Here is a 12,603-nt window from a genome sequence, read left to right on the forward strand (position 1 = left end):
GAAGTTAAAGACTCGGGACTTGACTTGAGACACGATGACTTGAATGACTTCAGTCTTATTTAGTTTATGTTTTCAGTTTGAATATAAAATTAATAATACATTTAAAAAAATAATATCGATAACACGGTAGGAGCGCAGGCTGAGAATAGTTTTTTCATGATTGGATCACTACCCTGTCAATCAATCAGTCGTGCCCTCTCTATGTACCTAACGTGTTTATTGGAGAATCACGCCCCTTTATATCAGACATGCACAAACATGTCAGCGGGAGGGGTACCGCGAGTCATCCATCACCTTCAGCTATCGTAATTACCTTTATGACGGCAAAAGACGGACAGCACAGTGCAAGATATGCAACAGAAACATTTCAGACAGCCGGACGACAACTTCAAACTTTGTCCGTTTGAAGTTTATAGAGCTCTGGTGTCTCCAGATGTTACAGATGAAACATAAAATGTTTCTAATGCTCTTTAATGTGTTTCTTCTTTCAGATTTTTTTCAGATTTTTTTTTCATATTTGCAACTCAAATGTGTCAGACACTGTCGGCAGACGTTCATTTTTTTTAGATTGAGCTGTCAATAAATCATTGTATGAGGTAATTTCTTTTTTGTTTGATTCCATGGTGTATTGTACTGAATATCAGTAATTACAGTGCTAATCCAAATTATTGTCATATTTTTAAACAGGTTAGACACATTGGAAAATGATGGTTACTTAAAGTTACTGATATCTTGTCTTTTCACGTTACTAAAATCAGATTCTGCGGGTAAAATTGCAATAATAAGGTGACTTGACTTGGACTTGACTTGACTTTAAAGTGTACCATTGGTCATTCGCCATATTAACATTTTTCTATTCTACGAATATGGCTTAATCAAATCCCTGATGTTTATTTAAAAAAAAAAAGCAACTCATGTAGGAAATAAATGGCTTTTAGTAAGTGTAACATGGAAATATGGGAGCATCCATGTTGCTTAGTTTGTGGCCCGGATCAGGCAACTGCGTGACTTGGCTGGCTCCAATCTCGTCCCCAGCGTTGGTGCAGTGCCAACAATTTTTGCCCATAAACAGAGGAAAAGTCAAATCAGCTTTATTGTCAATTTCTTCACATGCCAAAGACACACAAAGAAACCGAAATTTCGTTCCCCGCTATCCCACGGTGACAAGACATGGCACACAATAGACAATCAAGTAAACAACAGCGTGCTGAATAAATAATGAATAAATAACACAACAAATAAATAAGAGGAGCAAAAAGGAGCAAGTGAGCGTACAGACGACATTCCACAAAATAGCGCAAAAGTGCAGCACGCTACGCAGAAGGGGGTAGCGAGTTCAGGGTCCTAACAGCCTGGAGAATGAAGCTGTTGGCGAGTCTGGTGGTGCGGGAGCGCAGGCTCCTGTACCTCTTCCCAGAGGGCAGAAGGTCAAACAAAGAGTGAGCTGGGTGACTCACATCACTCACAATCGCGGTTGCCTTGCGGGTGAGATGGGAGGTGTAAATGTCCTTCAGGGAGGGGAGCAAAGCACCAATAATCTTACCAGCCGTATTTACTATGCGCTGCAGGGCCTTCAAGTTCTGGTCAGTGCAGCTACCACCCCAGACAGCGATGCAACTGGAGAGGAGGCTCTCACTAGTGCCACGGTAGAATGTAGACAGGACTGCCCGAGGGGCACATGAGGGGCACGCCTGAGTTTCCGCAGGAAGTACAGGCGGCGCTGAGCTTTCTTTGCCAGTGACGCGGTGTTTGCTGACCAGGAGAGGTCCTCACTGATGTGCACCCCCAGGAACTTGGCGCTGCTCACCCTCTCCACCACAGCACCGTCGATGATCAGCGGCTGGTGTTTTGCTTGACCCTGCAGGAAGTCAACAACGATTTCTTTGGTCTTGGTGACGTTCAGCAGGAGGTTGTTGTCCCTGCACCACGTGGTCATAAGGTCAACCTCCGACCTGTACCGAGTCTCGTCGCCCCCTGTGATGAGACCCACCAGAGTCGTGTCGTCAGCAAACTTCACTATGCGGTTGTCGCTGTAGGTCGCAGTGCAGTCATGCGTTAGCAGGGTGAAGAGCAGTGGACTGAGCACGCAGCCCTAGGGGGCCCCCGTGCTCAGCGTGATGCTGGCGGAGATTTTGTCGCCAACACGCACCACCTGAGGCCTCTGACAGAGGAAGTCCAGTAGCCAGTTGCAGAGGGAGGTACTGAGGCCCAGCTCGTTGAGTTTGCAGATGAGTCGCTGCGGCACAATGGTGTTGAAGGCAGAGCTGAAGTCCACAAACAGCAACCTCACATATGAGTCCTTTCTCTCCAGGTGGGTGAGGGCCGAGTGGAGGGCAGAGCAGATGGCATCCTCAGAGGACCGTTTGGCACGGTACGCAAACTGGAAAGGGTCAATGGTGGGGGGGAGAATGGATTTGATGTGCTCCATGACAAGCCGCTCAAAGCACTTCATGATGATGGGCGTCAGGGCCACGGGGCGGTAGTCATTGAAGCAGGACGGTGCAGGTTTCTTCGGCACACGAACGATGGTGGCAGCCTTGAAACATGAAGGGACGATGGCCTGCTGCAGGGAAACGTTAAAGATGGCCGTGAAGACACTTGACAGTTCGCCAGCGCAGTCCTTCAGCGCACAACCCGGGATGTTGTCCGGCCCCGCCGCCTTACGGGTGTCAATAGCGGCAAGCGCCCTCCTCACTCCGTCGGCAGAGAAGCACAGGGGCTGCTCGTGTGGGGAGGGAGTGGTCTTCAGCGGGCAAGTGCTGTTCTGGGCGTCGAAGCGAGCAAAGAAGCGGTTAAGATCATTCAGCAGACGGACGTCGCCCTCACAGCTCCGCGGCGCGGACTTGTAGTCCGTGATGGTCTGAATGCCCTGCCAAAGGCTCCGTGCGTCCTTGAAGTGGGTGGAGACGTGATGAAAAGAGATCCCAGGGACAAAACATTGCCGTTCTGAGACAGGTATGTATCTGTGATAAGCAGTTTTTGTCCCCGATTTTGATAAATTACTGCGCGATTATTGTGGTTTGTTTACTTTGGTTTCCCGTCATGGCGGGCAAGCGCATTTTGCCAAGGAAGTCAGTTTCCTGTTAAGTGATTTTAATAACGGCTATGATCAATTGTTTTTTTAAGTAAATGTTTGGAAGCTGATTTGTATAATACAGGCATGAGAATGGCATATGTGAAAAAGCACGGGAAAGTAGCGAGGGGGAATACCCGTGAGAGTTGCTGAGGCTAACGTTGCCCGGCCAGCTAGCCGGCCGCTCCCCCCCATATATAAAAAAAAAAAAAATTCTCAACGGATTTACACGATTCACGAAAATACTTTCGACAGAAAAAAACACAAAGATCCGCGGAAAATTCTCATCCCTGTATACTAGAATACTTGTCCCTGCCTCGAGCTCGCTAGGCAGCCGGATAGCTTTGCCAGTGCGAAAGGGGGGGCACAAGCTTTTCTACAGAACATCCAATCGTTGTATTCATTTATTACTACATCATTACTCACATTACCCTTAATTTTCAACATAATCGATTTCTTATAAAGATAGTATATAGGTCTGGTTGGGGTGCCCCAAAACGGAATCAACTAGGTGACGTGATATCCGGGGCGCCATTTTTCTTCCCCAGGCAGCAGAAGTGCCGGCAATGTTTCAGGCTATATATCTCTTGTCCCTAAGAGGTGTTGTGTTATTTCTTTTTTGATATTGTACATTTACTTTATACTAAATCAGTGCATGCGTTCTACAGTTTGACCAATGGTACCCTTTAAGGACTTGACTTGACATAATTTGTGACTTGACTTGACTTGCCCAAGAAAAAAATGACTTGGGACTTACTTGAGACTTTAAGGTTAAGACTTGAGAGTTACTTGAGACTTGCACATGTGTGACTTAGTCCCATCTCTGTGAATATGTTTCTGAACACGTTATAAGCCGTTATATGCAAATAGTACTGTATGGTATCAGTGGCGAATATTTGGGGATTTCAATAAGGCACCTGAGACAACTACGGGGGTCCTCAGTACCCGGAAGTAGTTGACAGAGAGCGGGAGTTTTGCCAGGTCTTGACTGTAACTGCCGCTGTTGTGTGTGTTTCAGGTGAGTAAAGCTGTTGAAAAGATGATGATCAGAACTTGCAATACTGCAAGTAGTCTGAGCTAATTATTGATTGAGAATAGGATACGTACGGTTACAGTTGTACAATGTATTATTTTGCGTATAACACAGACAGTGTGATGTTTATAACGTATTCTCAGCAGAGATGGGACCAAGTCACACATGTGCAAGTCTCAAGTAAGTCTCAAGTCTTAACCTTCAAGTCTCAACTAAGTCCCAAGTCATTTTTTTCTTGGGCAAGTCAAGTCAAGTCCTTAAATAGGTGAAGTCAAGTCCAAGTCAAGTCCTTAAATAGGTCAAGTCAAGTCCAAGTCAAGTCACCTTATTATTGCAATTTTACCTGCAGAATCTGATCTTAGTAACGTGAAAAGACAAGATAAGTAACTTTAAGAAACCATCATTGTCCAATGTGTCTAACCTGTTAAAATATATGACAATAATTTGGATTTGCACTGTAATTACTGATATTCAGTAAAATACACCATGGAGTCAAACAAAAAAGAAATTACCTCGTACAATGATTTATTCATTATTTATTCAGCACGCTGTTGTTTACTTGATTGTCTATTGTGTGCCATGTCTTGTCACCGTGGGATAGTGGGGAACGAAATTTCGGTTTCTTTGTGTGTCTTTGGCATGTGAAGAAATTGACAATAAAGCTGATTTTGATTTTGACTTTTCCTCTGTTTATGGGCAAAAATTGTTGGCACTGCACCAACGCTGGGGACGAGATTGGAGCCAGCCAAGATGCTAACAACTTGCTGACGTCACGCAGTTGCCTGATCCGGGCCACAAACTAAGCAACATGGATGCTCCCATATTTCCATGTTACACTTACTAAAAGCCATTTATTTCCTACATGAGTTGCTTTTTTTTTTTTAAATAAACATCAGGGATTTGATTAAGCCATATTCGTAGAATAGAAAAATGTTAATATGGCGAATGACCAATGGTACACTTTAAATAGGTCAAGTCAAGTCCAAGTCAAGTCACCTTATTATTGCAATTTTACCCGCAGAATCTGATTTTAGTAACGTGAAAAGACAAGATATCAGTAACTTTAAGTAACCATCATTGTCCAATGTGTCTAACCTGTTTAAAAATATGACAATAATTTGGATTTGCACTGATACTGATATTCAGTACAATACACCATGGAATCAAACAAAAAAGAAATTACCTCATACAATGATTAATTGACAGCTCAATCTGAAAAAATGAACGTCTGCCGACAGTGTCTGACACATTTGAGTTGCAAATATGAAAAAAGAATCTGAAAAAAATCTGAAAGAAGAAACACATTAAAGAGCATTAGAAACATTTTATGTTTCATCTGTAACATCTGGAGACGCCAGAGCTCTATAAATTTCAAACGGACAAAGTTGGAAGTTGTCGTCTGGCTGTCTGAAATGTTTCTGTTGCATATCTTGCACTGTGCTGTCCGTCTTTTGCCATCATAAAGGTAATTACGATAGCCGAAGGCGATGACTCGCGGTACCGCTCCCGCTGACATGTTTGTGCATGTCTGATATAAAGGGCCGTGATTCTCCAATAAACACGTTAGGTAGGTAGAGAGGGCACGACCGATTGATTGGCAGGGTAGCGGTCCAATCATGACAACGCCATTCTCAGCCTTATATTTTATATTCAAACTGAAAACATAAACTAAATAACACTGAAGTTATTCAAGTCATCGTGTCTCAAGTCAAGTCAAGTCCCGAGTCTTTAACTTCCAAGTCCAAGTCGAGTCTCAAGTTTTTTTTATTTTTGTCAAGTCAAGTCACAAGTCATCAAAACAGCGACTCGAGTCCAAGTCACAGTGACTCGAGTCCCCATCTCTGGTAGGTCAGTTTCTCGATACGTTGTCAGTTGGTTACTTTGAAGTTTGGGGTCGGTCAGTTACTTCTTTAAGAAACGTAACGACAAGGAAGACAATCCAGCAGCAAAGTCGTTGTCAAGCAGCCTTGAGGACCAGGAAGGAGTCATAAAAAGAGCAGACTTTGGCCTCCGCTGGCATCTTATCAGAATTCGGGTGATCTTCTGTGTTTGGATGTGGAATGCAATTGTAGCCGTCACGCTGTATGTTGTGTGAGAAAATCAAGGTTATCCCTTTGCTTTCAGGTTTCCTCTTGATCAAAAGTGAACTCACAGACGAGAGCACTCAATCAAGGAGGTAAGAACAAAGAGCCCGTCCACGCCGTGACGCTTCCTGCTAAATCTGCGTCACTCCAGCCAAATTACTTTACGAGCCAGAGTTCCAGTAAGGCCATAAAAGAAGTCGTAAAACAGCGACGCACGCACGCACGACCGGGCAGCTGCTTACAGACGGAGAAGTGAGCGGATTCTCGATGCTAGAAAGATGGCGCTAGATACCGAGAGCGAGGAGCTGCTGTGGAGAACGCTGAATGAGCTGGATCAGGAAGACTTCAAGGCCTTCAAGTTCCATATGCACCTGCCCGGGAGCATCTCCCCAAATGCAGACCGGATGGACATCGTCAAACAGCTAGCGAAGAGGCACGGCAAGAAGGCTGTAGAGGAGACCATCAAGATTCTGGAGAAGATCAACAACTACAACCTCACCCAGAAGCTGCACAGCGACTTGGCGCAAATCAAAGGTAAGGTGAAGCCGCCGCACGCCAACTGTGGGGGTGTTCCAGAAAGCAGCTGACCTGAAAACTCTCCGGTGATGCACATAACAGCTGAAACCAACTCGGAGCCACTCAACAGCTCTGGCTTAGCTTCTGTGTGAGGAACCTTCTTTCTGGAATACCCTGAGGAGCCCGTCCCGATCTTCAAGCAAGCCCTTCACCTGAACGTGTTTGCAGATGGTGGCCACGAGCGTGGAAGGAGCAACGCTACTACTGGTCAATGATCCACGCATCGTATGATGTTTTGTCTTTTTATTCTTCTTACAGTTTAAAACATACAGTCAATGAACACTGTAAAAACTAAAGGAATGAAATAAAACATAAATTAACATTTGGCATCAACCAACATTCAGATACAACACAATGTGACTTCTCCAATACGTTTCGGGTACACATTGATATTGCACAGTAGGCGCTACGTTCACAACTTTAGTCAAACAACACAAAAGCAAATCTCTTTAAACACAGTGAGTTGTATATAATGTGTCCACCCTTGACTAGTTGTCACCCAAAAATTAAACAATTTCTTTTTTCAATTGTCGTGTTCCTCTCCGCTCTGTCTGTCTGTCTCGCTAGCAATCTTCGCCGTGTAATATCCAATCAACAATAACGGCAAATTAGGGGGGGAAATAAACAAACCAAATTATTTTTTCCCAACAAAATTATGCAATCGGGCGGCTCGGTGGCGCACTGGGTGTTAGAGTGGTGCTCATTCTAACTTATTTTGCAAGAACCAAACGGGAAACAGTATGCCCTTTAAGCACTTGCAAGTGGAGAATTTGCTCGTTACTGTAGGTACAGCAATGTTCGAACAAAGTCTGCCTTTGGTCTCTTGCAAGAGCATATTTATTGAGAACAGGTAGGGTGGGGGTGACATTGGACATGTTTGGTGGTCACCTCAGCAACTGGTTAATCAGTGCGGAGGGTCCCAGCTCATTGTTTTACAAGGTCGTGGAAACAGAAACTGGTGGAGCATTTTAGATGACTAAGCAAGAATGTTTTCACACCATTTGGAAAGTTTCAACAACTGAATGGTTAAACTTTTCAGAGTCAAGGAAAGGTAAAAGGTTTAAACAAAGTTAATAATTCTAGTCTACATTCCAACATAATCATACGATCACGATAATCTGTAAACCCTAACACTGGGCAGCACGTCTGCCTCACAGTTAGGAGGGTGCGGGTTCGATTCCACCTCCGGCCCTCCCTGTGTGGAGTTTGCATGTTCTCCCCGTGTCTGCGTGGGTTTTCTCCGGGCACTCCAGTTTCCTCCCACATCCCAAAAACATGCTTGGTAGGCCGATTGAAGACTCTAAATTGTCCCTAGGTATGAGTGCGAGTGCGGATGGTTGTTCGTCTCTGTGTGCCCTGTGATTGGCAGGCGACCGGTTCAGGGTGTCCCCTGCCTACTGCCCGATGACAGCTGGGATAGGCTCCAGCACGCCCGCGACCCCCGTGGGGACAAAGCGGTTCAGAAAATGGATGGATAGATGGAATTATGCAATCATTTACATCGTGCGCTTTTGAAACACTTTGGGTGACAATTGTTCGATGGCTGAGGCACGCCTGCACATGCGCCTACGACACGCGCACGACACGCACGCACACACACCACTGCTCAGCTACATTTATTGTGTGACATTATCATGTCACGCACCAACATGATAATGACAGAAATTGACTCCTACAGTACTACTGTAAGACCACAGACCACATTTTCAACAATTAACATTGTGTGCATTGTCTCACACAGACAAACTCTCAGTTCAACAAAGTCCACAAACAAAAACATAATAATTTACAATAGCGCTATTTCACTTACTATGTGTGGCGGGACAGACCATTCGTTTTAGTTTGGCGTTTTCAGGAGACAAGATTTCAAAAACGTCACTGAGGCATTTTTTAATGAACTCCCCTTCATTATATGACTTTTTAGCCCGTGCAATGTTCCAAGCCAGTTGAAACAATACAAGCGTGACAGTCTCTGAGTGGTTCGTAACTTTTTAAAAAAAAATGTAACCTGTTTTTCTGTCTGACTTTTCAAAGTGTCCAACTTGCGCTTGCGAAATTCAGTCCCCTTTGGAATGTCCTTATCGGCATCAGCATGAAGTGAGCTGAAGTGGCGCTGAAGATTTGAAGCTTTTAAATGCGCTAATGACGTCCGACATATCAAGCAGAATGGCTTGCCATTGCGTTCAACAAAAAAGTATAAAGTTTCCCACTCTGTTAAAGACGTCCTGTGTTCATCTTAATATATTCGTTTAGCTGTGCATTTTTTCCTTGCCATTTTGAGGGCGAAATTGACACTCCTCGTATGGGTGTGTCCCTCCTCCTTTGCGGGGTTTCACCTCATGCGCATGCGCGTTTGACCAAAAAACCATATAGAACTCAAGCGAAGCGAACCCGCACGAAAAATAAACACAAATGTTGATATGTACGTGAAAGAGCCGCATGCGAGCCGCGGGATGGCCTCCCCTGGCTGAGGGCGACAGTTGGGGGGGGGGGGCTGCAACCACAAAATGTATATATTTATTTAATTATTATTTTCTTTCGAAGTTGTTCTAACTTATATAAATGCATATTTTGCTACAATTCATAAAAGGCGCCCTCCATTTTGCAGGGTTTAACAATTCTATGTTTGGGGCATCACAACAAACACCCTCCAGCTGACTTGTCTTTTGGCACACCACGGCCAGGGGAGGGGGCTCCAGGGAAAATCTTGCCTCGGGCACCAAATTGCTCAGGGCCACCACTGTTTACAATGGCAAACTATCAACTGACCGAACCTATGGAGGGCTGTTCTTTGTTCAACTATTTCCTTGGCGGCTATAATGAATGATGACTAACATTGACAATGACAAACTATCACCTACGGAGGGTTGGGGTGCTCTCTGGTGGGGATATCGTGTACTGCACCCACTTATTTCACTTCTTTCCGCGAGGACGATGTCTTTTGACCTCAACGTTTAAACCCAATGGCCGAGAAAAGACAATTTTGCCAATAAAGAACTTACTCGACATCTTTGTTTGATGCAACATTGGCACGAAGAACTAACTGCGCGTCGAGGTGGCTCCGTACGTGTTGGATGTGACCTCGTCAAATGGACGGGTCAGCTTTGCCTTCGTCCTCTGATGCAAAGTGGCAGTGGCGTGCGGGCCGAATCACAAAGCGACACTAGGAAACCTGCAGCTGCACCTGGCTCCACGCCCACTGCTGCGGCGCGTGATGGCTCCTGCCGCTACGCACAGCCACGCCTTCTGAAATGCCGCCGATCACGGTACGGACTTTCAGAGTTGCCGCCGATCGCGGTACAGACTTCCGGAGTCGCCGCCAATTGCCGTACGGACTCCCAGAGTTGCCGCCGATGGCGGCACAGACTTCCAGAGTCGCCGCCAATTGCTGTACGGACTTCCAGAGTCGCCATCCGAGTGCATTTTATGTTTGGGTTGCCGCCCGAGTGCGGTTCTGTCCCCAAAGTTGCCGCCCGAGTGCGGTTCGGTTCCCCAAGTCGCCGCCCGAGTGCGGTTCGGTTCCCCAAGTCACCGCCCGAGTGCGGTTCTGTCTCCCAAGTCGCCGCCCGAGTGCGGTTCGGTTCCCCTAGTCGCCGCCCGAGTGCGGTTCGGTTCCCCAAGTCGCCGCCCGAGTGTGGTTCGGTTCCCCAAGTCGCCGCCCGAGTGCGGTTCGGTTCCCCTAGTTTTTTTTTTTTGGGACGTCGGGAGCCGTCCCTTGTGGGGGGGGTTCTGTCACGTCTCGTCCCCAACTGCTCCACTATGTGTCTGTTGTCTTGGTTTCTGTCTGTGTGCTCGCCCCTCCCCTCCTGTGTGCGCATGATCAGTGTGATTATTCCCACCTGCCTCTCGTTACCTGTCATGTGTATATAAGTCCTGTCTGCCCCTCACTCCCTGTCGGATCATTGTTATGTGTCAACGTCATGATGTCTTTTTGGTTCCAGTTGCTGTCATTGGTAATGTCACCCGGTCATTTTGTTTCACGTCTTTTTCGGTCAGTCTTGTTGTTAGGTTTTGCTAATGAGCCATGTCGGTTGCCGAGTCTGTTAGTTTGCCTGTTTGAGTTCACCAATAAACCCTGGTCCAAGCTGCACTTGGTCGTCCTGCTCCATGCTCCACCCGACCGTGACAAATACAATTTAAAGAATATTTAGTATTTATTTCTATTAAATTATTCGACTCTCCATACATATATAGGAATAGGACTGTACGTGTTTTGTTGTAATATAACTGATTTTAATATAGGAGCTTAACAGTTTTTTGTTGGCGGTGTGCCGCAAGATTTTTTCCAATGAAAAGGTGTGCCGTGATTGAAAAAAGGTTGGGAAACACTGCATTATAAGACCAAAGCTGCGGGCCGTATGAAATCTGACCGGGGGCCGGATTTGGCCGGCGGGCTAGACTTTGGACACGGTTGGCTTACCTGGTAAAACATTGAAAAAAAAAAAATACACCCATAGGAAATAGTGCAAATCAAAATAATCCAGTCAAATTTAATAATTTCACATTAAAAATGTTGCCCTCAATTAATATTCATTAACTGAACTTGCAAAATTTAATATTGGAAAATATTTACTTAGCGTAGACGTATAAAAGTAGGTTAACCAAACTTCCCAATATTAAAGTTTGAATCAATTGTAAGGATAAAAAATAACATGTAATGCAAATTAAGTACCGTATTTGCCGGTGTATTGGTCGACCTTTTTCGATCCAAAATCGACCGAAAAAAATCGACCTCGACTTATACACCGAGTCATAAAATTTAACTTCGTATTCATCGCTTCAAATGTGATGGTAACCAAGGCCGTTTCTCGTGCATCTCATTGTGCGTGGGTGTGCGTCCGTCAGGCTCATCAAACAGCGAGAAACTGAATCATTATAAAGCATTCGTCGCATTAACACGCATCCTCAGCAACAATTTCAAATATTCTCACCTCAATCACGGACATCGAAAGCCAGACAGCGACGATGACTGCTAGGGGGAAGTACTGGGTATTGAGCGACTGTGCGAGTCATCGCGCGTCAAGCAACGACCATAACTACCGGTACGTAAACATTCAATCGCCATGTCTAAATGAATGTCGTTGGCACTTAGAAAATATTCGCCAAACTTGGCCAGACTTCCAGGGGAAGAGGCCGAATTTTCACTTGTTCTGGCCGACCGGAGGAACCAGCCGAGGCGGACACTTTACGGCGGTTGAGTCGTTGGCACTTAGAAAATATTCGCCAAACTTGGCCGGACTTCCAGGGGAAGAGGCCGAATTTTCACTTGTTATGGCCGACATGGGGAACCAGCCGAGGCGGACACTTTACGGCGGTTGAGTCGTTCGCACTTTGAAAATATTTGCCAAACTTGGCCAGACTTCCAGGGGAAGAGGCCGAATTTTCACTTGTGGTGGCCGACATGGGGAACCAGCCGAGGCGGACACATTACGGCGGTTGAGTCGTTGGCACTTACAAAATATTCGCCAAACTTGGCCAGACTTCCAGGGGAAGAGGCCGAATTTTCACTTGTTCTGGCCGACATGGGGAACCAGCCGAGGCGGACTCTTTATGGCGCAAGAGCCGTGCGCGAGTGTGCGGCCCACTGGAAGTCGAATGAGGCTCCGCGATTTCATCCGCGGTGCTTATAAAGTGCCGATCCGCTCGGCGGGAGCTATTTTTGGCCACTTGGTGTGTGCGCACGGCCTCCCGGATGTGCCGGGCGGCGTGCGCGAGCTCGCCGGCCGCTGGATGTCGAATGAGGCTCCGCGATCTCCTCCGCTGTGCTTATAAACAGCTGATCCGCTCGGCGGGAGCTATTTTCGGCCACTTGGCGCGTGCGCACGGCCTCCTGGATG

General features: G+C 46.1%; 1 protein-coding gene across 3 annotated transcripts; it reads left to right on the forward strand.

Annotated features, from left to right (window-relative positions):
• Positions 1 to 2,722: 2,722 nt before the first annotated feature.
• LOC148379500 (uncharacterized) lies at positions 2,723 to 7,103 on the forward strand. Of its 3 annotated transcripts, none has more exons than XM_088366836.1 (4): positions 2,723 to 2,955; positions 6,231 to 6,282; positions 6,363 to 6,724; positions 6,809 to 7,103. In XM_088366836.1, exons 3-4 carry the CDS (start codon positions 6,469 to 6,471, stop codon positions 6,856 to 6,858), a joined length of 306 nt encoding a protein of 101 aa, XP_088222962.1. In that variant the 5' UTR covers positions 2,723 to 2,955; positions 6,231 to 6,282; positions 6,363 to 6,468; the 3' UTR covers positions 6,859 to 7,103. The 3 variants fall into 3 exon arrangements, with proteins under 3 accessions (XP_088222962.1, XP_088222965.1, XP_088222963.1); XM_088366839.1 differs by lacking the exon at positions 2,723 to 2,955 and adding an exon at positions 4,071 to 4,091; XM_088366837.1 differs by lacking the exon at positions 2,723 to 2,955 and adding an exon at positions 6,104 to 6,141 and having other exon boundaries at positions 6,231 to 6,724.
• Positions 7,104 to 12,603: the final 5,500 nt, after the last annotated feature.

The sequence above is a fragment of the Syngnathus floridae genome, chromosome 22, assembly GCF_059516105.1.
Source record: "Syngnathus floridae isolate MCC-2025c chromosome 22, RoL_Sflo_1.0, whole genome shotgun sequence".
In the NCBI taxonomy this organism is placed as follows: domain Eukaryota; kingdom Metazoa; phylum Chordata; class Actinopteri; order Syngnathiformes; family Syngnathidae; genus Syngnathus; species Syngnathus floridae.